Source organism: Chaetodon trifascialis, chromosome 19 (assembly GCF_039877785.1).
Source record: "Chaetodon trifascialis isolate fChaTrf1 chromosome 19, fChaTrf1.hap1, whole genome shotgun sequence".
NCBI classification, from domain to species: Eukaryota; Metazoa; Chordata; class Actinopteri; order Chaetodontiformes; family Chaetodontidae; genus Chaetodon; species Chaetodon trifascialis.
This window is the reverse complement of record NC_092074.1, coordinates 19685569-19712299: the sequence shown is the minus strand read 5'-3', so window position 1 is coordinate 19712299 and position 26731 is coordinate 19685569. Positions and strand designations below refer to the sequence as shown.

Sequence of the window (26731 nt, the reverse complement as noted above, 5' to 3'; positions counted from 1 at the left end):
AGCTGAATCAATATCTTAAACCATTAAACCATCCCTCTAAAATCAGTAGCTTTCTCACTCGAGTGTGGGTCCTGAAGTTGAAGAAATGTTCAGGAAATCAAAAGTCTAAAGGCCCATTTATACCCTCCGTAAATAACGGATACGGACGCTTTCGTCCGTATCCGGAGGCTGTTTCATCCGTCAGTTTGTCCGTCGGCTCTGAGCTTAGCCATCCGGAGCTCTCCGGACGAAACCACTCGAAACCACCGGAAGTCGTGGGGGCAGTGTAGAGTCAAAATGAGCAAAATGAGTCAAACTAAAACCGACGAAGAAGAGAACCGGTTCTACGTCTAATCTTTTTTTCCTATTTCTCAGTACTGTCATTATAATAACCTCCTCTACTGACGCCATTACTGATGCCGGTATATGCTGACAGAAGCGTTGACAAGTCATCGGCTGCCATGACAACGGCTCTGTAATTTATGACTCGACATTGTCCCCTAGAGGACACACTGACAAAACGCTGAAAATGGACGGAGGTATGAAGGCCCCCTACGGAGGCAACGTGTGGGACGGACGGATGGATTTCATCCGGATCCGGAGGGTATAAATGGGCCTTTAGACGACGTCCTCTGATCTCTCTCTCTATAAATCGTGGTGTGTGTTTGTTGCAGTTCTCCAGACTCTGACATCCAGCTCCGGCTGCTGTCTCGCTCTGTAATGTTTCGCACTTCAGTGTCTCCAGCAGCTGAGAGCCCCAGCAGAGGGAGACATCGGAGGCCTGTTCGGACTCCCCTTCTGCTGTGGTGATAGGTCTCATACTTACACACACATTCTGAACTGAAGTACTGCCATAGACTACAGTTTTAAAGTACTTGTGCTTTACTTGAGTATTGTAGTTTTATGCTACTACGTCTATCAGAGGAGATGTCCCCAGTAGTGACTGGTTACTTTTCAGATTAAGATTACGTAAAAACACCTCATGATGAGCTTCTAAAATACAAAATAAAACCAGTCATTATGCAACTTTGTGACCTCTTCCAAAAAAGTCCGTTCCAGATGTTTAGGAGTTGTCAGCAGTTCCATCAAAGAAACATTTCACTGAACTTCTCACATGCTTTCAGTCATGTAACTGTGCCAGGCTCCAAAGGATAAAACGATTAAATGTTTCACAGAAAACAGATTGAAAATGTGAACACTTCTTTCTTCCCCATGAATCATTTCTGGAACTGTCAGTTTTATCTAGTGACCTTTTGGAGGGGCCCGACCTCGAGGTTGGAGACAACATTAAGTGTTTGTGAAGCTCTTTGTCTGCTGTCTGTGATGGAAAGTGGTCCAAACCAGCTCCGACAGCTGGCGCAGTAAAAGTGCAGTAAAAGTAAAAGAGAAAGTGGGCGAGTGAGTCATCAGCCGCCGTTTTGTGAGAGACGAGGGTTTATCCCCTCGTAGAGGTCATGTGATGTCTTCTTCTGGTCTTTGTTGTTTTTCACATCTGCTTCTGAATCCTCATCCCGTCACTTCTGGGCTCAGCTGAGAGAGTAAAACCCTTCATGTCTTGTTGAACATGAAAGCCGATTTGGTTCTGAACCCACAAACATGACAGTGAAATGTTTGAGCTGCGCTTGTTGTATCTGTACCTGAAGTAACGTATATACTTGAGATGTGCATTTGTACTGTAAACCGCTCTGTTGTGTCTGCAGCACTGCCCATGTGTGAGATAACGGGCTGATCCTGGATTATTTCATTATTTTCAGTAGCAGTGGTGCTGAATCGGGTCTTGAACCTCACTGGCTCCGGTGTGCACGCCGCTCCGCCTCCCCTAAACCACAAGGCAAAACAAAAGAGCGTAGCTAGATTCTCCGAGGTCATTACATTTCTATTTATTTCGTATTCTCTTATTTCTTCAGCGCTCTTCTTACAGTGGCCTTGCAGTTACATGATTACAGAGAGAGACAGAGAGGGTTCGTGGAGTGTCTGAGGCATCGTGAGAATCAGTTTGGAGAAACGTGGCATCAGTCGGCAGCCTCTGACCCGGCCGCGGCTTTAGCAAGTTTTGGGAACGTTCTGGAAGATTATTTCAGATGCGATGAGAGAACAGCAGCTTGTATGGCAACAAGAGAATCACAAGAACTAATACACACGGTTACTTTGACATTTACAACAACATAAATTGCATTTTCACAGTTATCTGGTGAACTTGGATGATCGTGCTTGTTGGAGGCTGCGGTCCTGGGTTACACAACGCTACTACCATCAGTACCTGTGTGAAGAAGTAGTTTGTACTTTGATTAAAGCTGGATGTTCGTGTTAAATTCTTAGTACATTGTTGAGTCCTTCTGGTCATTTTTACTCAAGTTTGTTGTGATTTTTGTATTTTAATGATTTTGGGTAGGGCCTTAAATGTTGGCTGCAACTCATGATGATTGATATTAGCAATTCAGTTAGTCAGTTAATCATTTGGTGCAGGAAATTTAAGAAAACGGTGAGAAATGCACACAGAAATTTCCCTCAGCTCACTTTGGTGAGTGATCTATGAAAGGCCAAATCTCCTATGAAAGATTCCTTTTTATTATTAGATAACGGGCCAGTTTCAACACTTCTTTAAACATCTGATGCAGCGTTTCCTGCGCTGTCTGCTTTTACTGGACCCCTTAGTTCCAGGCAGGTGTGTGATCAGTGTGTTTCTTCTCTAGTGCTGCATAATGAGGTGAAAACAAACAGCTATGTGAACATGCGATGCAGTGTCGTTTCATTTGTTAACTTGCATGGCTGCATCAAGCAAGATGGTCCAGTGAATCATGGATCAGTACCAGAAACTCAGTCATTACTTCACTGGGTGCATTTTTCTTTTCTTTCTAGCTCCTTCTTATCTGAGGATCGCTTTGCTTTCTGAGCCACTTACACTCAGTGAGGGAGCAGGTTCAGTGATACATCTGTGCTGTTACGTGTCAACAATAGAGGCTGTAAATTCCTTAATGCTCCTTATATTGCAAAAACTCACGTTAAAGGACCAGTGTGTTGGATTTAGTGGTGTCTAACACTGAGGTTGCAACCAACTGAAGACCCCTCACCTCACCTCTCAGCGGTGGCCTCTAAAAAGGCGAAAGGCGCTCTCCAGAGCCAGGGTTTGGTTTGTCTGTTCTGGGCTCCTGTAGAAACATGACAAACTCTGTGGAAGAGGACCCACTGCCTCTATTTTCAGAAGATTATGCACTGATGAAAACATAATTCTGAATATTACATTTCTGCCAATAAATCCAACACACTGGCCTTTGAACCTTTACTGTGGTGTGAATAACGAAATATGTAAAAACTGCAAAAATTCATTTGTGAAAATATTTTTTATGCAAAATGAAGCCGTGTTTTCCCCTAAAATCAGCTTTTATGTGGGACCGCAGTGTGAAGGCCACACAAGTCCATGTAGTGCCCAAATCCCTTCGCTGTCTCCAAGCATGATGACACGTTGTGGTTGATTATCTGCCCCAGAGACGAATTCAAACAGGGCGCTTTCATCGTGTAGCTCTCTGTCATAGCCATTTGTTAGTAAACTAGTCCCAGTCTGTGATTCAGACAGGAAATACGCAGTCGGTCTGTTGGACTCGACGTGAGAGACAGTCAAGTGTCAGTTCTATAGTTTGGCCACAGGGTGGCGTGGTTTCCTTCAGCAAAGTCTGAGCTGGAGTCAGTGGGGCTCAGCAGCCGGGTGGTCACAGTGGAAGGCACATTGAGGATGGCTCAGCAGCCAACAGGCACATTATCAGGACAGTGTGTGTGTGTGTGTGCGTGTGTGTGCTAAATCTTGGGCCTCCAGCCCTGTATGAACTGTGTGATCTTGGTGACGTGAAGTCGGCTCAGGTGGAAGTCATGTGACAGGATGTCCTCCGTCAGCTGCACCAGGAGGCTGCCGTCAATCCGCTCCCTCTGGAACACGGCCACCGCTGCCTCTGATAGGCCGATGAACCGCAGGCAGGCCGACACTTCCTCCAATGACAGCACGGACAGGTCGGCAGGAGGTCGCCAGGTGGGGTCAGGGGGCGGGGACAACCCTTCGGTGACCCCTGTGGACATCCCACCACCCTCTGCGCCTCTGGAGGAATCTGTTGTGGGATTGGCTGCAGGTTCAGGCGAGGGGCAAGGGGACTGACGGTTGAAGGGGTTCAGCGCCCCAAAAGGAGCAAAGCGACTCTGTGGAGGCGGTGGCCTCAGTCGGGGTCCAGAGGAGGTGAAGGAGTCTACCCACGGTTCCGCCCACGTGGCCTGTGCTGGCTGAGGATTGGCTGTGTTGTCTGCAGGCATGGCAGAGACTGGCTCAGGACTGGCCGGGTTAGGGGCGGGACAGTCCGCCCAGGAGCACGGGTAACAGTAGAGGGAAGCATCTGGAGAGGGCGAGCAGCTGGGACGGAGCAGGACAAAGTGACAGTCAGCACGACTCCAAACACCAGCAAACTCATACGCAATTTTTACTTCAGAGTCAAAACATCTTAAAGCCAGATTTTACACAGCAAAGTGTGCTCGCAGGTCTGAGGGTCAACAAATGGTTCACACTGTACCTGTCCTGAAGTCCAGAGGAGTAGAAGGAGAGGTTGGGTCTCGGGGAGGTGGAGGTTTTGGGGAAGCGAGGCGGGACGGGAGGGCTGGGGGCCGGACTGGAGATGGAGCCTCCTTTAGAGCAGCGAGGGGGAACCGGAGGGGCGATCAAGTAGCGACACTCCTCTCTCACCTACACACAAACACACACACACACACACACACACACACACACAGAAAAATGAGAACTACAGCAGCAAAAAGTTAACTCCAAAAACTTGACTTCTCAGGAGGCTTTATGGGAGTGTGTGTGTGTGTGTGTGTGTGTGTGTGTGTGTGTGTGTGTGTGTGTGTGTGTGTGTGTGTGTGTCTCTGCTCGCTGGTTTCAGTGTTCTGCTTGGTAAATGTCAAACTCGATGACCTTTACACCTCAAACAAACTCCTTCACACACAGTAGCAAGCTCTCTCTCACACACACACACTCACACACACACACACAGTGTCTTGGCAGGCTAAATATCAGGGAATGAAGAACGCTGTGTGTGACAGGGTATAATCCAGCCGCATAGCAGTCATCAACACCCACACACTCTGCACCGCTGCTAGCTGCATCACTTAGAAAGAAGAAAGTTCATTAAGCAGAACAAGAGCGATAATTTCCCCCTGACCAACGCAGACAGACATACAAACACGAGTGTTGGCGAACAACTTAATAACTCAGCTCAGCTACGAGAACAACCTTGTTTTCACCACACGACGGTGTCATACGCGCGCGTAGCGGTCGTCTTATAGAGGAAGATAAGAGCCTTCAGCTGAACAGCGTGTGGATCGAGCAGGATGTTTAGACTGAGTCAGTCCTCATACAACCCTGAACTCACAAGTCACAAAACAATAAACCAGATAGGAAAAGTCAGGCCACAGCAATCTGACAAAGCAAATGCAGTTACACATCGTATGTTTCACACTGTGCTTCAGCACAGTGAAAGAAATACTCCACAAGCTTTCCATGAATGCTAAAAAAAGAGGCACCTCTCTCTATCCTGTACCACCGTAATGTTTCGACCACATGCTGTTTCTGAAAGCCTGACCTTTTACACGTCTACAGTCTCCCTCTCTGGTTGCTACAGCGCGAACAGGAAGTGATGCATTGTACATAGTCCCCTTTCCCAGCTCGTCACTGCTCTGTTGGCATCATGGGAGCTTTGGTTGTTGAATATGACTAAAATTATTATTATTTTACTTTGTTGAAATTATGAGTCATAATTCATCACAACATTCAACAATATCACAACAGTCAAAGTTGTGATAGCTTTTGTTTTCTGCTCTGATCATCAGAAATGGGTCTGATGTTGCTTTGTGGCCACCTTTTGTCAAGTAATCAATAATAATTTGGTCATTCTTAAGACCAAAGACTGCCTCTGTGCTATTTACTGAATTATTGTATTCCAGCATCGAACACAATGTACCAACATCCTTGGTGATGACATATGTATTTATTCATGTGCTGTGAGTGTATGGCAGCCTTTCCAGGAAGTCACTGGGTGTGTGTGTGTGTGTGTGTGTGTGTGTGTGTGTGTGTGTGTTTAAATGTGGTCAGTGAGGTTTAAAAGCTGTAACGTATGAATAATGCAAGCCAGGCATCCTGACTTCTAACAGCCGGATGCTGCTGTGGACAGATAAGAAGAGGATGAGAGACAGAGGGTGAAGACAACTCACAGCATCAGATTTTGGAGGTACAGGTGGCGGGGTGGACACTCTTGTCAACACGGTACCAAGAGAGCCGTCCAACGAGGAAGACGAATGGAAGGAGATGAGGTTTGGCTCCTTCCCCAAGCCCTCTGCGTTCTGATTGGTCCACAGTTCCTCATAAGGGATTTCCTCACTGGTCCTCATTTCAGCCTCAGTCCACTCAGGAGTCACATACTCCCGTTCCTCACCCGGCCCCTCCCCCAGCCGCTCTCCTATGGAGTCCCTGCAGCGCTGTGATAGGCTGTCCGAAACCCCACCCCCGTACCCGCACATGGAGAGGCGCTGCAGTGCCGGTGCCAAGGAGTCCTGACCCGACACGCACACGCGAGAGTGCCGCGGGCTCACGCACTCCTCCGTCATACACTCCAGCTCTGGCCGGGTCTCTCTGACGGCACGAGAGTAGGCATCCGGGTCGAACGCATGTCGCAACAGGAGGCTCTCTAGTGCCGCCGTGTGGACGGAGGCCTCGGCCACGTTGAACCGTGGCATGCAACGCAGCAGCAGGAAGTGGGAGGGGGAGACTTCTTGTCGGCGGAGTACCATGCAGAGCACCACCGTCTTGCTGACGATGTTGAGCAGCTTGTAGCGGTGGCCCTCCCGGACCGCGTGACGATCGTAGGGGTTCCGCGGAGGTCGTGACGGCACGGACACATTGACAGGGAGGCGAACCCTCTCGATGATGCTGCGTACCGTGTGCTCCCCTCCCAGCATGCCTTGCTCCAGAGGGGAGCGTGTGCAAAAGCGTCCACGGCAGCCAAAGGGAAGGCTGACACTCTGATTGGTGCGGTGGTTCATGCAGACCAGGCAGGGAGTTTTACCTGAGGAAGCAGAGCCAGAAAGGTGGATGAAGGCATGAAAGCGGACGAAAACGTGGAGTAAAATCAGTCTGTCAACTTCCTGTTCAATAAAACTGATCTGCAGTCAGCCCTGAAAAAGGACTGATGGGTTATAAACACACATTTTGCACAAAATGTGTCCACAATATATATAAATACTGTTATTCTGCTGAAAGCAGACTCCTAGGATATAGAGCTGAAAAGACCTGAACCCTTTTGTGCTAGCTGGAATTTTTTACTTGAGGAAGAAATCTCAAAAATAGACAACACATAAGGAAGAGAGGAACTTCTCATCCCACACAGTCCTGACACAGAGACTGTTTGGCCTTACTTACTTCTCGGAGTCTTGCCCAGGCGTCTCAGGAGCGCGCTCAGTCCTGTTTTTTCCTTAGAGGGCGTGGCACAGAGAAGCTCCGCCTTCCCCATGAGTGACAGCTCATCTCCAGCCTGCAGAGTGAAGCTGTAGGGCTCACTGTCCTCGCTGAACTCACCTGAAACCACCTGCGGCACACACGTGTACGGACATGTGGACATGACATTGCAGACAAAGACGTGCTCAAGAATCACATCTGTGAGAAACACGAACCTTAACGCTAAACGTGATCATCTCCATGACAAAGACCCGGTCAGGGAAGACTCCAGCAACTTCCTCCACACTGGAAAAATACTGGACCGGGTCCCTGACGTCTCGGTCTTCATCCAACAACTTGAACTTCCCTACAGAGAAGATGGAGGCAGGACAGGACAAAGAGAAGAGATGAAGGTTTAAGATGGGAGGAGGAAGAGGAAGTCAGCCGGAAAAGGAAGTGGAGGAAAGCAGGAAAGAAGAGTAAGGTGGGGGGGACATGGTGGAGGGAAGTGGAGGAGATGAAAAGTTGTTTTTCTGTCTTTCTTTTCTTTTTTTTGACTCTCCACAGTGTTGCTGTAAAGACACACAAACACACGCACACACACACATCTGCAGTACTCACTGTTTGGACGAGAAGAACACAAAGACACCTCCGTGACCTGTGACCTGGCACCAGCTCCCGGCCAATCAACAGCCGACGGGGTTGGCATGGCAACCAATAAAGGACCCCCATTCTCACGCAGAGCAGAGGCACATCACCATGGCGACACTCACACATACACTCGCACACACACAACTCTCTCTCTCTCTTTCACCCCTGCTTCCCCGGCTCGCCCCCCCCCCTCCGGTTGCCGTCCACTGACTGCATTTGAGTCCTGGCCTCTTTAAACTGTAAATGTTCTCTGATGTTGTAAAGAGCCGTTCCGGGGCTGCACAGCAGACTCCAGATCAGCCTCGTTCGACTCACGTCGTCCTCATTGTGCTTTACACGTTTATCGGGTTGCATTTAACAACGAACCCTCGAAGGATCCTTTCGCTTTCTCGCAGTGTTTATGCGTGTGAGGCAAAGAGAGATGAGAAAGTTTTTGTGTCTGGGAGGCAGAGCAGAATACCAAACTCCACCAGTCCTCCTCGCCAGCACCTCCCTCCTTTTCTTCCCCCCTTTCTCTTCCTTCTCCAACCCCCCACCTTCCAATTCAAACAGAGCCCCCAGGATAAGGAGCTTCCACCCACCGAACAATACCAGCAAGTGCTACTTTTCAACATGACCCACCACCCCCCTCCTTAAAAAAAAGTGACAGACTGAGGATGAGTTTCGAATTGAACAGCTTTGCCAAACAAAACCCCGGCCACATCCCGGAAACTCTTGCAAGCGGGATAATTATTTAGCTAGAGGTGAAAGCAACAGAGCTGAGATGTGACAACATATTAACAAGCTGCTGTTACTCTGTGAGAAAGTGTTGTCCCAAGAAATAAAAATGGAGTCACTCTGAGGCTTTTAAACCCCCACACACTCGGCTTTGGCAGCTCACTCCACAACCCAAACCCGCTCATTCAGCTCCTCTGTCCTCCACCTTTCAGTCATCCTTGCCTCTCACTGATGGACAGAGGAGGATACAGACAGAGAGGATTAGCAGGAGGGAGCATCCTGTTGTCCTTCCCCAGGGGGAAACCTATATTACTCTCCTCCTAAGCTTATTTAGACTTCCTGTATGAAGTCATACACACAGACATGAGCTCATCGCTGGCGGTGGCCTCCGATTCTACAACATCTCACCTGTCATATTTAAAGAGACACAAAGGTAGTCCTTTAATGTATGCATGCATTGTAAGCAGCTTTGTCGGCTGGCTTTTTCCTCTACCGGAATGCATCGTTAAAATGGTCGTAACTGAAAAGGACGTCGAGTTGGTGTAATGCTGCAGGGTCCAGCAGCATATATCTCAAGGGATGAGATTTTGCTAGCGTAGGTATTCTGGTTTCCGTCTATAGTTCGTTTGTAGTCCAGGTAGTATTGACCCATCAGATTTGAGTGGCTTTGAGTCGGTGTGGAGAGCAAAAGAGGCGGATGCACTGGCTGAAATGCAATCTTGGGACTATTGTCTGTCAAGGTTGCTTGCTTTTTTTAAAACGTATCGTCATTCATATGCAGATATCTCTTTATAGAGATTAGCTGAAATGTCAGAAAGTGCCTCAAGTTGCTAATCAGACTGTAAACAATGACTGGCACACAGAACAGGAAGCCTTGGCCCTGATATCTGTTATGCGGATGTCCACTGGCTACATCCCAAAACATAGGCCGTTGCCCCCAAAGGCTAAATCATCGTCAGACGATGGCCAAAGGGTTCTGAGATTAGCCCTTACGAGGCTGTTACTCACAGTTACTCCTGCCTAAAAAGTCTTAACACTACATGCGTCAATGAACCGACCAGTCAGGACAGAACCCCAACTGGTTTTGTCCATTGTGAGTTCTAATAAAGTCTATTCAAACAAAACAAATGCATCCTTAACAACGTTGAGTAGCAGAAAGAAATGCAGTGAAAGGAAAGCGCAGAAACAGACCTTTTGACAGCAGCCATGTGGGAACCTGGACCACTGAACTGTAATCCACCATAACTGCGCTTCCTATCGCTTACTCTCTCTCAGTTGTTCTTTGCAGTTGCTGTGGTGTGGTGGGAAGGCCGAAATGTTGTGTTCAAGCAACTTTTGTCGTTTCCGACATTCTGCACATAAAGTTCAGTTCAGTTAACTTGTCATGGGGAGTAAAAGTCATCCTATGAGAACAGATATTTAATGTCTGGAAAGAGTTTTGAAAAAGTAGCTTCATGCTAATGAATGACACTGTTGAGCTGCATGATGGGAAATGTAGGATTCAGTGTTTGCTGAGGCTTGACGCAGACACTATAAATCTTAGTCTATCGTAGCTTCTGCTTCTGTCTCAGCCGTTGTTTTTCAGTGTGTCTCTTCTAATGTGCCTCTCTTTATGCAAGTTATTGCTGGAATATCCCTTTGGGAACACCTCGTACAGCCCATTGTTACACTAACACAGCACTTAACATACGTAATTAAAGTCCTTCAACAATAGTGTTTACTCAATACATCTGTTGTATTTATATTTCTGATTCGGTTACTACTGTCTGAGCGCTTGGACTTTGAGCTGCTGCTGTTGCCACTGTTGGCGGTCACATGCTTCCGATGTGAAATGCTGAAGTGTCTTAAATGACAATGATCTCAGCGAACCCCCCTCCCACCCAAATGTTCTTTCATTCTTCCGAAAAGGAGCCTGAGAGGCGTCGGCAGTGTGAGGTGACATCAGCAGTCCATCAGTGAAGGAAACAGCGAAGAGGAGGCATTAGGATCCAGTTACACACGGAATAATGTGACTGGTCGGACAGTCGGAACAATGGGATTGTGGGGATTGAGCTCTGGTGAGGTCATAATGACTAGACTCATTCAGCAGGAAGAGGACAGGTCAATGGACAGGGGGAGTCAGGGAAGGTCACGTCTCCAGAAGCTGGCTGGTTGGTTGTGTGAGTGTATTTGTCTGAAGATTAAGGTTTGAAGTGCCATTATTCAGTATTTGTAAATGTGATCACTGACAGTACACGTTGGAAAATGATCATTTCATTTAAGATTTTAAGATTTCACTCAAAATCCCCCTTTTGTTCAGCCTGAGTAGCTGTCAGGTGATTAAAACCTTTATTCTGTCTTCTTTGAAGCTGCTGTATATTACACTGAGTAAAACATCCAAACCTTACATGGCCTTATATTTGTCAGCACTGTTCAATCAAATGGAAATATTCAAGATGTCTTGTGCATTGTTTTATACTCAAATGGCCAAAATTCTGTCGGAAATACTACATTTCTTTGGAAACTTTAGGATCTTCCCTAGAATTTCCACTTTCTTTCTGTGTGATGGAACAAGGTTGACTGTCTGGCTCGAGGTAAAGGTTTAAACAAGATAAATGGCAGACATATTCCTAATGCTTGACATGCATGCCTTTTGGGAAGAGGCCACACGAACATGGAAATAACATGCACGCTCTACAAAGAAAGGTTCCAGGTTCGAACCCGCGACCCTGCAACACGCAGCACACATGCACCGTTTCACCATTAAAATCACAGTGAAATCGTGCTCCGCAGCTGCGACGATCATGTGAGACTCATCCACCTTCTCCCTAAAGAAATCCGTCTTCATTCTGGGAGTTTATAATCTGGCTCTGTGTTATGTCAAACTTGAAGGGTCTAAGCTTTTTCAATGTTCGTCGCCAAGTTCGTGATGAGTCACCAGATGCAAAAGAACTGGAGACTGTTCCGCTTCTATTGTAAATATGTGTTCCTGTTTTATCTGAGCTGGACCAAGACAAATCCTTATCATCTGTGTTCACATGAGAATCAAGTGTTGACCTTTAGCTTACTATATTCCATCTTTGGATCACGGTGACCCAGTGGATTTATTTATTTTTTTGTATATTGTTTTTCCCTCAACAAAAACAGAGCAAGTGGAAAATGTACTTGTCGCAAAAATGTGCATTTAGTTTTTTCTCCTTCCCAGAGGACGTGGACACTTTAGGGTGAAAATGAAGTTTAAGCCTGAAGACATTTTTTCGTGCTCTTGTAGAAATGTGTGCGTGAGTGTGTGCGCGTGTGTGCTCACCCTGGTACTGCAGAGGGATGTCTATCTTGGGTCCGATGACGTAATGTCCCTCCTCTAAGCTGTGGGCAGTCACTGTGGTCCACTGACGACAGGAGTGTAACAGCACCACATCCTCCTCCGACAGACCCTCCACACATTCACCTGGAACACACACATCAGCACAGAGAAGTGGATTAGGGATGAACAAATAGTCCAACAAAAAGTTTTTAAGGTCACACTAAGTAGCTCAGCAATGGAAAACACTATAACTCCCCCCCCCACACACACACACACACACTCGGGATTCAGCGTCCATAATTACCACCATCAGTGACGGCTCACCACCCCTCACCTACTCATCAAGACCCTGCTTTGCAACTGGCAACCCACTATTACACAGCCCCCATACACACACACACACACACACACACACACACACACACACACACACACACACACACACACACACACACACACACACACACAGCTTTCACTAGAGCCATCATGTCGCACAACAGCATTGATTTCTGCTGATAGCACAGTGGTACAATTCAATCACCACACACACACACACACACACACACACACACACACACACACACACACACACAGCTCGCTCTCACAGACTCACACACTGAACACATGGAAACACAGCTTTTTCTTCTCGCTGCTGATGGATGGCTGCTACCACCAGACCTTTTAATGCTACAATCATGTTGATGGATTGACTACAAACACGAGGCAGATGATGATTGTCAGCGGAAATATACAGTGCTTAAGGAAAGTTTTCTAACCCTCTCAAGTTCTCCACATTTCGCTCCACATCTTTGTGTCAGGGAACAGATCTGGGGAAGGATACAAAAACCTTTCTGCTGCTCATCATTCTCACATCACGTTCCACCCAGTCGCCACCCAGCCAGACTGAGCAATCAGGGATGAAGGGTAATCAAGGAACCAGTAGTCACTGTGAATGAGACCCAGAGCTCTTCATAGAGGGCCTGACAGAAGGGCAGCCATCAGTGCAGAAGACAGAAGTCATCCTTCATTAAAAGGCACATGATGGCAGGCAAAAGGGACCTGAAAGGGAAACCAGGGACTGAGCATCACCTCGTTAACACCACCCTTACAGCCCCGCGGGGTGGTGACAGCATCATGCTGTGGGGATGTTTTTATGTGACAGCGACTTGGAGACTGGTCAGGATAGTGGGCGCAGAAAACTACAGAGCAATCCTGAGTGAAACCCTTTTCCAGAGAGCTCAGGATCTCAGGCTGCGGCGAAGATTTAAATTTCAACAAGACAATGACGAAGCACACTGCCAAGAAAACACAGCACTGACTGCGGGAAAGCTCTGCCTGCAGTGGCCCAGCCAGAGTCCGGACATGAACCCAACAGAGCATCTCTGGAGAGCTCTGAAAATGGCTCCGCATCCACGCTCCCCATCCAACCTGATTCTGCCAAGAGGAATGGGAGAAACTCGCAAAAGAGTGCCAAGCTTGTACGATCATTTCCAAGGACTGGAGGCTGTCATCGCTGCCAAAGGTGCTTTCACCAAGAAAAAAGTGAAGGGTACTTCTGAAAATGGATATTTCAGTGTTTTATTTTTAATAAATGTACAAGACGCTCCAAAAACCTGTTTTCGCTTTGGGATTGTGGAGTATTGTACAAAGATTGATGAGAAAGCGAATCCATTTTAAGATGCGTCTGAAACATAACCAAATGTGGAAAACTTGAAAGGGTCTGAAAAACTTTCCGTGCCGTACGCGGCCCTCGGAAAATAATATTATCAGCAGAGGACCTCGCTTCCTTTTGGTGTTTGAATGATTGTCACCTTCGGCTTGATACCAAACTCCAACATCTGTGTGTCTCAGATCGCTCTGGCCGGAGAACATGCTGAAGGTGTTGCTGCGTGTTAACAGCTCAGTTCATCCAAATCAGAAAAAAACAGATTTCCTTGTTATCCTGCAGGTTATGGAGACATCCTTTCTTTGCTGTTCTCACAGTAAAAATTGTACATAAAAGCAACGAAAGCCACGTGGTGAGTGTATAACTCACAGATGTCCCTGTCAAAAGCTTTCATGGGGAGCTATTTTCCTAGGAGTTACCACAAAACACTGCCAGTTAAAAAGGTTCAGGATGTAAAAAGAGTCTATGAAAGGAAGTCAGCTGCACACACGTCTCCACGCACACACCCAATTTATTATCAAAGCTCTGACAAATGTCTGACACAAAACCCAAACGTTAAATTGGGTCAAAAATAGTCAAAATATGCAAACTGTTATCAGTGAAATGTACCTCAGGTAACAAAGGTGAAAGTACTCCTTCTGCAGAATGGCTCCTTTCAAAGTACTGTAGTTTATCATTTATATAAAGTATTATGTAAAGAATACTACAAAGTACCTTACCTACTGTAACAGAGCATCATATCTTTTAAACTGATCATGTGTTTTGTAAAACCTTAATCTGCAAAGTAAATAGAAACTGCAGCTGTCAAATAACTAGTGAGGTAAATGTGCTGGAGATGAAGTATAAAATAATGGGAATACTCGAGTGGAGTACCTCAAAATGCACTTAACTGCTAAGTGCATTTACAGTATGAGTGACTGTACCAGTTGCTTTCCACCACTTGTTACACCCACAGCTGATTCCACCAGGGTTACAGGAGGAAATGTTGTTTTTGTGTGATTTGGGTGAACTTCCACTTAACGCACAGACCTGTAGATTGAGCCTTTGCTGCAGTCGTGGCTGCATCTGTGAGGCGAGTAGTGTGGACTAGTGTGGAAAAAAAAAAGCCCCCATCATACTGAATCACACCCCCACACTCACATACCACTGAACCACAGTCCCTCCGTGCAGATAACACACTGCTGCTGTTTGATGGTGTTCATATGAAATGAACGGAGAGGAAAAAGCTCGCGCAGATCGCTGACATCATGCCCTGTTGTAAATAACTAACCACCATCTGGGTTGGCTGGCTGTGCAAACAAACAGGCATCTGTGGGGTAACTGAAGCGCGGTTAATAAACACCTACAGCTGACAACGCACACGCGCGCTTCCGCCGGCAAGGTGCGTAATTTTCGGGGACCAGTGACGCGGCTCGGGCGCGCGCCTCTGTCCGCGAGGGAAAGTTGGAGGTTTTCCTTCTCGTCGCCGCTCGTTAGTATTCACCACATTCATCGACAGATTACAGCATTTACATATGAAAAGAATTGAGCTGCACTTCAGCAGCACAACAGACACTTTGTGGCTTTCCGGGCCTGGCTGGACTGGAACAAGTTTGGCCGTGACACCCATCGACCGTTCCCAAAGTGAAGACACCAAAATCTGGTCACTCAGATAATCATGTTGATGGCGGCAAAACACAAAACAAATCAACAGAAAAGCGAGCACAGATGCTACATAACGACTCCTGAATGCAAGTCGGTGTGTTGGTGAGAACTAGTGAAGTCAGTGTCCGTGAATACATGCTGCAGCTGCATCAAGGTAGCCAGATTTAACCAAAATGACAACGGAAATACAGCGATATTGGTTTCAAAATAAGAGCACCGTGCGTGCATTGTAATAGTATGAATCCAGAGCAAATCAAGCTGGTCCTATTACAACACAGTGTATCTAAGACTGAAGCAGAGATTCACATTTTTGATGAAGTGATTTCTGCCATCTGTCACTTGAGGAAAGTGTTCTGTTTAATCAAATTACTTAAGTGTAATGTAGGCTTATAAACAGCAGAGAGAGTCTCTAATGTCTAGGTGTCATTGGGTATTAACTCAGAAGCTTCATTATAGCTTCCAACTTGTAATGATCTTGCCAAGAGTTGAATAACAACTTATAGTTAATGTTAGGCTGGTTACTCTTCAAATTTTGGGGATGTGACTAAAGCAAGAACCCTGGGACAGTTTAAATTGCCTAAATTACAGGGTAATTTAATTAGTTTTGCTAATAGAAGTTGTTTTTCTTTTTATCCAAGATTACCATCTAAAATACTAATAATTTGTTGCATTTATTAATTTGATTTATTGAAATTTAAATTAATTTCTTAAGTTTTTTCCTCTGTATAAAGTGACGATAAATGATTTATTTTGAAAGTTTTGACCGGAAGCCCTACTCTTTCCTCCCGATCTTGACACCGTTAAAATACTCACTAAATTGCTACACTCGTCCCTCCATCCCAGCGTCGTTAAACTCACAAAACCCCTTGAGAAACACAATTTCCTTGATAAATATTTAGTTTTTTTTTTTTTCTCTTTTCTTGGCTGAAAAAACATATTTATCGTCACTTCACATCATTACTGAGATGACTATCTTACCTCCGGTGACATGAAACGAAGCCCGAGCGTTAGAGTTAGCTAGCAGCCGTCGAAAGAAAGCTAAAAGTTTTGTTACAGCCGGGCTGTGAAGTCCAGCCACCTGGCAGAAGTTGTCTCTTACCGTGGGCCAGGCGGACCAGAGTGGGCAGACGGAACTTGCTGACCACCGCGTCCAACGGCAGCGCCAACGGGCTCCAAGTGATCTCCGACAGGCTCGCCGACAACTTCTCCATCCTCCCGGGTCATCACGGTACCGCGGATAATGGTGATGATGATGATGGCGAAGTTAACGACGGAGGCGATAGTAGTGACGAAGAAGCGGAGGAGGGCGAGGGTGATGGTGGAGGTATATTGTCAAAGAGTTTCGCCATGTTTGAATGTGGGAAAGAGGGAGCGCAGTCACAGTGGGTGCGCACGAGCGGTGGGAGGGAGGGAGCGCGAGCCCTCTCTCGTTCTCACCCTCTGTCAGTCAGTGTTTGTCCACACACACACACACACACACACACACACACACACACACACACACAGAGAGAGAGAAAAAGACACTCGAGAACAAAACAGCAAAGTCAGTCAAAGTTTAATTCTGGAGAGTTTGTCGGTCTGATAGAGCTCAAATATCAAACATAAAACCTCTCATTTATCTTTACAAGCTTAGACCTGCCTCGTGCTCTCTCCATCACTTACTGCAGCTTCGTCCTCAGAGGTTCATCTGAGGCCTGTAGCCACCTACGCACCTGCCTGGATAGATGCAGGGACTTTTTCGGGCAGGATTTCCCAACCTTTTCCCGGCCCGCTGCGGGATCATTGACAGATTCCAACATTCTCATGAGCCGAGCAATTAGAGATAATGTGCAGGTAATGTGAACTTGGCAGTTTCAGGCTGGAATGGAACTCCGATGAAACACTCCAACACTGCAGTTTTCAGGTGCAGCGCTTCGCTTGACTTACTTTATACCTCCACTACATTTGAAAGGCAATTGATATCCTTTTCAAACACAAAGCCAGTATGTAGTTAAAAGTGATTCGCTGCAGCAGTTCCCAAACTCGGGATCGTGACCCCCCCAGTTCATAAAATAAACTTGAGGGTCACAAGATGACCCACGTGACAGAAAAGTCATGTACAGATTTCTGTATTTTTTCTGGCTTCCCTCTAATCTTTGCTCATTGCTGGTGGAAAACGTGGTACTTTCACCTCTTCAAGCCTCTCAAAATGATCCAGATGAAAGAGTCTGAGGAGGAAACAGATTTCTCTTTGGTGGAAGTGCTCATACTTTGACATCATCACATGACATTTGCAGCATGCGATGAGGGGTTTTAAGTTGGCATCGCATCATTTTCTGAGGTTATAAACTAGAAAGGTTAGGAAGCACTGAGCCAAACTGCCAACAGTTTGCAGTAAAATTAGCTCCACCTTGGCCAGCTACAGCGCTGAAATGGTACCACAGGTTAGCATGTCAACAGAAATGTACTTTATCACACATTTTGCCGATTTAATTAAGATTTAGAGGCCAAAACATTTTCTGTGAAGGTTGTACTTTGTATGTCTAGGCATCTGTGGCATGATGACCTTGGCACAAGGAGCAGGAAGCAACCATGGCAGCTCCCCCAGCCTCTCAGACCAGACATTTATTTAACGATGTAGCATTACAGGAGAGCAAGTTCACAAACGCCTACACACTGGACCAGTATCTCATTCCTGCCGTCAAAAGCAATCGATTCATCTCAGTCCCAAGAGGGTAACTCTACAAAAGACTACTCCATCTGTGACGCAGTCAGTACACAAAGTTGTAGGTTTCTACTTTTGGAAGAGTAATCAAAATGATATTTTTGGAGGCACCTGAGGCTGTTCTTGGGGTTGGTTTTATGTTTGTGATAACACCACTAATGAGATGCTACAGAGATCAATCTGCTAGATGGTTTCTAACTTCATGTGTGGAAACTAGAGAAGTTTTCTGCAAGTTCAGAATATAGAATTTGACACAGCTTTGTTTTAATAAGAGAGGTAATAGCATCTTCTGTACACCGGTTGTGCAGGTGTACATGAAGTATTGACACGGTTCGTATCAGTCACAATCTTTCGTACATCCGCAGCAGTGAAGTAGTGACAGTGGAATCGGTTTGCCCTCCTCTTCATCCAGCACTAAACTTGTGGCCTCAGGCAGAACATGTTAACTCAGTCGCAGTTCAGTGAACCAAACTGTAAACAGAAACTAATTCATTTGTCATCGATTTTAGTCAACAGACCAGCTGCGATGCTACGGTCTTTTGTGCCACAACGCAGAGTGAGCAGTTCAGAAGAATTACATAACTGATGTTTAACAAATGTAAAGCACCATTCACAACACCTCATTAATAGGGTTGGGTGTGTAAGTGCAGATTAACATTATCTCATGGGCTCATGCCATCACAAATATTTGGTTAAATTTTTGATGAGTGGCACTTAACGACCAACCACACCCACACTTACGGAACACCAAATATGGCAGCGGCGGCGTTTATGCCGTCTGCGCTATTAAAGTGTAAACCCAAACTGTGATTCATTGGCTATTATTAGCTCACTCATCTGGATTTGGCAAACACTAAATAAGAGAAGATTAAAAACATAAACCAACTGAACCAACATGGGAAGCGGTAGTTATTTTAACTTTCCTTATCAGTGTGTAATATCTGTTGATAATGAGGAGTCAAAACATTAAAGGCTAAGTGTAAACTAGTGAGCATCCCTGTAAAGACAAGTGCCAGAAAATGTGGAAATATACAAAACATTGAGACTAAACATAGATGAATTTGTTGTGGAGACACTATAATCTGCTCCCTCTGACATTTTTCTGTCTACAGTCACCACTGCATACAAAATCTCACTCATGTGGCATGACTGTACACAGTAAAGTAAGAAACACCAACAATGAAATGATCAAAGTTTTGGATAGAAACTTTATTTGTTCCATATTAACATAAATTCTAATATGAAGCTGAACTTCCGGATAAACGAATGGGGCCTTATATCACAGCAGGTGGAGGGGTGGTCATCATGGTGGAGTACTCAATGGGCAGGCTCTGCAAAAACACCACAAAAAAGATAAATAAATAAAACAAGACACACATTTAATGACTTTCCAAAGGAGCATGGGTACACTGTAGTGGATATCTAAGAACGCCAGCAAAGTCAGCCAGCAGTGACTGGATGAGCCATCTGTCAGTGACATCTAGAGGAGAACATGTGTAGCTGCACATCTGACACATGAGCCTCTGACCTTCTTTCCTGCTGCATGGCTCATGTTCACAGCTACAACCTTTACCCACAAAAACTACAGAATCGATCACCATCAAGGGTGAAGACTGATGGCTTATCTAACGCCTGTGTTTAAAACACCTTTACTTCAGAGTTTAATGACCTGTGTAGGCAACATACAGTAGAGTGTGGACAATAAGTACCCATGCATGGTGCTGCTGCTAATGTCTCTTCAACACACTGAAATTAAAGACATCACTGTGGACTTTCTCCAGTCAGATCAGGACAAGACAAGATCTAGATGACGATGCAGTCAAGAACTTATCTTTGTATTTAACCCAGGTGGTACTATTATACACATTATAGCCAGGACATAATGTACATAATCTTCTGTCTATGTCACTCTATCCCTCTGTATGTACACAGATATACATCTACATCTACCCATGTCTATCTTTCTATCCATCTATGGATAAAATGTAGTATATCTTATATGTTTAACTGGAAAATAAGTTGCTTACAGATAAAAAGCCACACAGGAATAACTATTTAGCTCATGCAGCAAATTAAATAGCTGATACATTTGTGAAAAATTGCCATAAATCAGTCTCTCTCCTTGATTTGCAACATTTCTTTATGTATATTAAATATACATGAATAAATTGCTGAACTCACACCATATAGTAAGAAAAAAATGTAAGTTAACTTACTGTCCTTCACTGCCTTCTTGCCTGGAATGGAAAGAAACATTTTATTAGTCACATTAAACCATACCACTGAGACACCGTGCTTTTAAAAGGCATTTAAATAACTACCACTGCTTACATTTATGTTTAATTATTCAGCACCATGAAAACTAAATTTATTTCACACCTGTTCAAAACGTCAGTACTCTTATAAGACAACATGAGCAGATACATTACCATTACAGCTCCATTATCTCACAGACAAACACACAGTACAAAGCAGTAAGTCTTGAACTCACCCCCATAGGAGATTTTGTAGTACGCGTATGTCATGAGGGCAAGTCCAACCCACATCTCCTGGTGTACCTTCCCGTAGTAAGGCCTCATCTTGGTCCACCAATTTGAAAAAAACTGTCCAGCCATCTGTAAGACACAGCAACAGCATAGTTTCAAGACAGTGCTCATGTAGTCGGTCAGAGCAACGACACAACTTCGGATTAAAGTTATTTTCAGTAGAGACACGGCTGAACATCAGGAGACCTGTCATGCAGTGTCTGTAGGGAGCTTAGACTTAGACCTGGCAGGATATTAAATCAGTCAGGACAATCATACAGTCACACTTCAGGTGCAATCCAATTAATACACTAATGCTGACTGAAGCTACGTTTTACAAATTGTTTCCTTCATTCAGAAAATGTTGTTACTCAACATGGACTTAATGTGGTTGCCGAATGCTGTCATGACCCTTAGCAGCGGCGGGCCTAGCCACTTAGTGATCAAGGAGGTAAAAGCGCCATTTCAGTTATCAAACGTTAGTATTTAATGTTAGTGGGATAGCAGTCAGCGTTTTTCATTGCCATATTTAATGACTTATGTTTACAAAAAATAACTGACGATAACAAAAAAAATAGCTGGCTAACGCTAATGTCACTGCTAACATTACAAACTCGGATCTAGCAAAGTCGGCGTTGGCGTTAAACATACACCAGTCGGTTACACGAAGGAAGAGAAAGTGCACAAGGAGTCACAAACCTGATATCTATATTGCATTCATGTCACTTTAACTTCATATCTAACTACTGCAGTCAATGAATGGGTCCTGACAAGTATCTGCAGTACAACCAGCACAGAACGCTAACTAGCCTTAGCAAGAAGCTAACTAGCCTTAGCAAGACGCTAGCTAGCTAGATAAGTACACAAGCAAACGTATCACACACATCATAGTCTGATAGAAGTTACCTTCATTTTAAGTAGCTGTTGTGAGGCAAAACTTTTTTTTTCTTACGATTGCAGTGATATTACCAAAAATGCACAATACCTCTCTTCTTTTACCTTTCTGTTTGTCTCGCTACAGGGGGAAGGTCAGGACGACGCTGCTGCTAAACGTCAAAGTCGTGGGAGAAAGTCTTCTTCTACGCTCAATAGTGTAGTATGTCATTCATGTTTCGGTGTGCAGCGACACCAAATGGAGGTCCGCGATTAGCTTTTTTTGTGTGTCTTGGCTCCACCTTGAGGATTTGGCCATATCTACTAAACAGTGTAATGTGTGCCCCTTTGATTCGTTTTGGTTTTATATGAAATCTGTGCGTTATGTAGTGCTGTACACCATCACTTGTATATTCACAGATAGTCAATTAATAAAAGTATTTGCAATACGGTACAGTTGATAGATAGTGTAGATATACTGTTATAATCTAATGAGTCAATGGTTTTTAAGCATAGTTCTGTCAAAAAAATGTTGATAAGAACAAGAATCCTGAGTATGAAGGTTATTTAGGTTATTCTCAAGATTCCCTCTTTTAATGCTAATGATTACAGCACAAAGCCACTGCAGTTTGATGACTGTCACATACTTGTTCACACCATTAAACCTGATATTAGTTTCCTCTAATTTTTGCTTTTGCTTTTGTAATCTTGGCTCTGTGCCTGTGCCACCACCACAGCAGAGGGGAATGTGAGGTGAGGGTGCAGCTGCCATGTGGCACACAGGCTGTCCACCAGCTCTGTCTGCTCACCATAGTGAAACAACAAATAAAACGCTGGCACTGGTCTCAAGGGTAAAGATGGCATTATGTGACATGCTCTGCTTTTCGTGCACCTCTTTCTCTTCAGGTGAAGCACATAAATAAGATTAAAAAAGAGGTGTTTTGGATCTGAATTTAGCTTAAATGAGTATCCCTTTCAGCTCCAGTATTCAATAAACCTACTTTGAACTGTAATTCTAATGAAAAATCCTTTAAGTATCACTGTAACTCAGTATGAAACCAACTGAGAAAGTTAAAACGAACCACATTTTTATGAAGTCCATGTATATTTCACAGTCATGAGTTGAAATGACCCCTAAGAGGAACCTGAAACAGTTTCACATTAATGCATCAGCCTCCCGCTGCCCTTGTTGCTCAGCTGTTACATTACTCACAAGCGAATAGAAGAAAAGGAAGACAGAATAGTGGACGCTTGTTCTGTTTTTGTTTCCTGAAATATCAACAACAAGTGAAACTGAAACCCAAACTACATGACTCTGGGATTTGTGAGGATGTGTTTCTTTTTTAGCCAAAGGACATTAAGTTTGTATGTGAGCTTGCAGGAGTGATTGGGCCTGCAGTGAGCGTGGGCGGGATTTTCCACCCTCTTTTTGTCCTCATGCTCCAATAGGCAAGAGGCACCTTGTTTCATTTATGAGAACCTAAAGGCCAAGTCCTATTTGAAGGGACACAACACAGTGAATCCACGCAGAGTTGTGCCAATATCAAAGGACACAGCTGAGGACATTTACTGGACTCATTCTACCAGGTTCCACATTGTAATGCAATATGCTGCACTAGCTGTCTTCAGCCCTGCGACAGGTATGTTGCAGATTTGCGAGCAGGTCATCTATTTTAGTATGTCTACATTATGTCAGTGTGGTGCTGGTGCTTTCCATACAGCACGGTTATTCCTCCTCTTTGAGCTCTTTGTTAAAGCGTTTGCATGTGTCTACTTGCATCTGTGTGTGGTAACGTAAGGGTGTGGGTGGGTGCGTTCTTACTGTAACATGACTAATCAGGCAGTGGAGGCTGCTAACTTAAATGCTTTGGGGGAAAAAAAAACTTTTCCTTTGTTGCATTGTGGATTTCACTTGTGTGGACGGTGCACTAATCCATGTCTCCTGGATCTCTCTGAGGTTGATCTGGTGCCGCAGTTGGCGACTACATGGCCTCAGGTGGAGCAGAGGAAGACGATGGAGGCATTCCATTGGACATTGACAACGTGCACATGCTCCTCCAAGGTCAGTCTATTCCTGTACTTGTATAGATGTGATGAGTGACGTGCTGCGGTGGCCAAACTATGAACTGTGTTCAGGAGATACTATTTCAGTGTGTCTTACATCACTCTGATTCGCCATATAACAAATACTATGAATTCATGACCTGAAGAAATGCAATGGGAGTGGCAGAAAAGGATAACTGGACTTTTGCTGTTTCACATGTGTGAGGATCAGACTTTTTAGGGCTTTTCTGACATTTGGAGAAATCCAGGTCACGGCTGTGTCCTCACTCGCACTTGTACTTGTCAGATCCCAGTTCATAAAATACAGCTTGCTAATGAGGGGATTTTTGCAGATTCTTTTGAATTTGCCGCTGCTGTATATGAGGAGAATCATGGCCTGTGTTTGGTATGAAGTTGTAAACTCTAATGCACAGAAATAAGGCTGACACGTACCCTTCGTTCCATAGAACACATGTATTTTGGAGAGACGCTGAGTGATTTAGTTGTTTCTTCATGCTGAAGTCAGAAAACCTGAGACGTAAGCTCAACTGTTACCTTATCATGAATTAGATGACACATTTAATTTCCTGGTCAAACTGGTCTTAAATTACATCACAGCACTGATTGATGTCCACACGAATTGTTCTTGTTACTGCAGGCTGCAGATCTACTGAACAGTAAAGGTGTAATGATGGCCGTGAAAGTCACCATATCGATTACTCAAATGTTTAGTTACCAAACATGCTGATTTTGTTATCTCACAGTTGAAAACAGTGTGAATTTACTGCACTTCTATAAGCAGTGCACATATTCAGAAGAGATTAAATCTTGTCCATGTTTAATGCAATCTGAAAATATTCATTCTGATGGTGAGACGTGCAGAATTTTACAATAATGTGACGCTGTAAGGAGATGTTTTAAATACAGCTGTGGTTTCATCAGGGTCCAGTAAGGATTGTTCTGCGCATCAGGGAATATCAGATATAAACACCTTTGACGGCGCATTAGAATAAAGTGTAGACTTAAAGAAATTCACTTGGTAACTAAACTGATGCTAAAAGGTTGAGTTTAAAATCCTCCACATGTGCACGCTCTCACAGCACTGAACCATGTTGGCGTTGTGTTTGTTGTAAACTTTGACTGAAGCTTGACCTGACAAAACATATTTGTGCGATGGCGTCTGACGGCGGCCTGAAGCAGGATGTCATTATGAACGTGTTGAGGCCTCTTACCTCTGTTTGTATTGGACATGTCAGGTGAGCTGGGTGGAGATGAGCGCTTAGCTTTGTTCAGGAGCTGCCTGCCTTGGCTGGCTCCTAAACAAACAGCTGACTCAGAGCTGATCCGAACTACAAGCCTACAATCTGAAAGTGACTGCGTGCTTTTCTGATTGGCTCAGACAAAACATCGAGCTCCTCCGTTTACCACAGGCTGAGTCATAAAATAGTCTCATAGCAGCTTGTGTCTAACCATGTTTTAGTCTGCAGGAAAAGAAACTCAGATGTGCAATTTAGCAGTTTGAATGCAAAAATGGAAATCTAAGCCTAATCATCTAAATCCAAATGTCGTACCAGGCAGCTTTAATGTGAGAGGATTTCGCCTGTTTCAAGCTTTGGTCCTTAGTTATCTTAATAAGCTATTCCAACTTGTTACTGAGATTTTGTTACTAGTTCTGAGTTACTTAATGTAGCTCTGGGTCTTTGGGACAACATATTTTCATTTGTTTTAGCTCAGTTTTTGCAGTGTACAACATTGGACACAGATACAGAAATTCTTGGTTAAAGGTTTGTGAAATTAATGCATTCAGATTCATCTAATTATGGGCAACCTTCAACTTTTCATGGTGGAAGCAGTTATTAATATCCAACAAACCATTTAAATTTAAATAGTTAAATACTTGTGGATACCAAATTCCAGGGTGATCATTGGCTCCACTTCATCAAAGTGTCAATGTCCTCATTATACTAAAGCAGACAAACGGGTGATCCTCCAAACTGCTTTCATATGTCTTTAAGCTTCCTGTCGCTTCCATTATACTGTAACAAGGACAGTCTTTATGCTGTTAAATATAGCAAAAGTTCATGTTTTGGCAACAGAAGCTTAGGATCTGCTCTAGTACCACTCAAGAACCATGTATGATCAAAATCCACTCTCTGCGTGTGTGCATATGTCTGTGTTGGAGTTCATCATAGCTGTGAGTGTGTGTCTGTGTGTACTTGCTGTGTGTGTGTGTGTGTGTGTGTGTGTGTGTGTGTGTGTGGGTTAGGGTTAGGGTATCTATGTCTGTCGCTGTCTTGGAAACCGTCCCGTCTTGTAGCCAGATCCCAGCCGGCAGCCTTACTGCAGCCTAAAGAGGAAGTCTGCCGCTCTGGGTCGTCTTGTTAATGAAGGCAGTTTAACGTGGTTCAAAGTCTCCTCTTCGCTCATTACACATGGAGTTGTTGATTATTAGCTATAAGCATGGAGGGTGAGAAAGTTCTTCAGTCCTCTGATGTCGGTGAGTTGCTTGACCTGCCTGCTGCTCACATCAAAGCTCCCACTGCTGTTATGAAATGTCTGGATTATTGTGGACTTTAAAGCAGCGTAATCCAGACAGCGAAGGCCAGAGGAGGAGGAGGAGGAGGAGGAGGAGGAATGTACTCTGATGTGTTTGTGAGCATCTGTTTGCATCCGTTGTTCACTGAATTAGGAAACACGCTCCCATAAAGAATTGTAATTTTTCACTCAGATTTCTGTGTTTGTTTTCATTGAACAAAAGGATCCAGCACTTCATCTCGATGCCTGAATGTGTGCACATCATAGTTTTCTGTCTGTTTCCTCAACAGTGGAGCACGAACAGATTCAGAAAAGGACATTCACCAACTGGATAAATGCTCAGCTCTCTAAGGTACGGTGACGCATCATATTTATGCGTGACGCTAAATGAACACAAAGTTTTGTTGCATTTGTTGAAGGAAACCACAAATCTCTTGTCTGCTTCTCAAAGCAGCATTTCGACTAAATGAAGACCTACTTGAACGCAGACAGTCCCGCACAAAAGTTTACATCCAGCTGTCAAATAGGACGTATCTTTAGGACATTACCTCCATGACGGTTGGAGTAAATCAGTGAGTGTGTTTGAGAGAGGATGCAGAAAGAGACTGATGAGAAGATGTAGCACAAGGCTGCAGGTCTGTGTGCAGCA

At 44.7% G+C, this 26731-nt stretch overlaps 3 protein-coding genes across 5 annotated transcripts in view; 1 reads left to right on the top strand and 2 right to left on the bottom strand.

Moving 5' to 3' along the window:
• Positions 1–1838: 1838 nt before the first annotated feature.
• Positions 1839–16810, bottom strand: gareml (GRB2 associated, regulator of MAPK1-like). Its single transcript, XM_070987350.1, has 7 exons — positions 16502–16810; positions 12096–12236; positions 7678–7808; positions 7427–7592; positions 6223–7073; positions 4530–4699; positions 1839–4372 (listed from the first exon to the last, which is right to left on the bottom strand). The coding sequence occupies exons 1-7, from the start codon at positions 16611–16613 to the stop codon at positions 3772–3774; spliced, it is 2172 nt and encodes a 723-aa protein (XP_070843451.1). The 5' UTR covers positions 16614–16810; the 3' UTR covers positions 1839–3771.
• Positions 16811–19296: 2486 nt separating this feature from the next.
• atp5mj (ATP synthase membrane subunit j) lies at positions 19297–21720 on the bottom strand. 3 transcript variants are annotated; one of them, XM_070987456.1, is made up of 4 exons: positions 21631–21720; positions 20598–20721; positions 20323–20343; positions 19297–19437 (listed from the first exon to the last, which is right to left on the bottom strand). In XM_070987456.1, exons 2-4 carry the CDS (start codon positions 20719–20721, stop codon positions 19424–19426), a joined length of 159 nt encoding a protein of 52 aa, XP_070843557.1. In that variant the 5' UTR covers positions 21631–21720; the 3' UTR covers positions 19297–19423. The 3 variants fall into 3 exon arrangements, with proteins under 3 accessions (XP_070843557.1, XP_070843558.1, XP_070843556.1); XM_070987457.1 differs by having other exon boundaries at positions 21617–21706; XM_070987455.1 differs by having other exon boundaries at positions 21538–21692.
• A 1756-nt stretch (positions 21721–23476) lies between these two features.
• The window catches only part of syne2a (spectrin repeat containing, nuclear envelope 2a), a 74480-nt gene continuing 71225 nt past the window's right edge, over positions 23477–26731 (top strand). The window contains 2 exon segments of the mRNA XM_070988094.1: positions 23477–23566; positions 26373–26434. Coding sequence (XP_070844195.1) covers positions 23491–23566; positions 26373–26434 — 138 coding nt within the window. The 5' untranslated portion in view covers positions 23477–23490.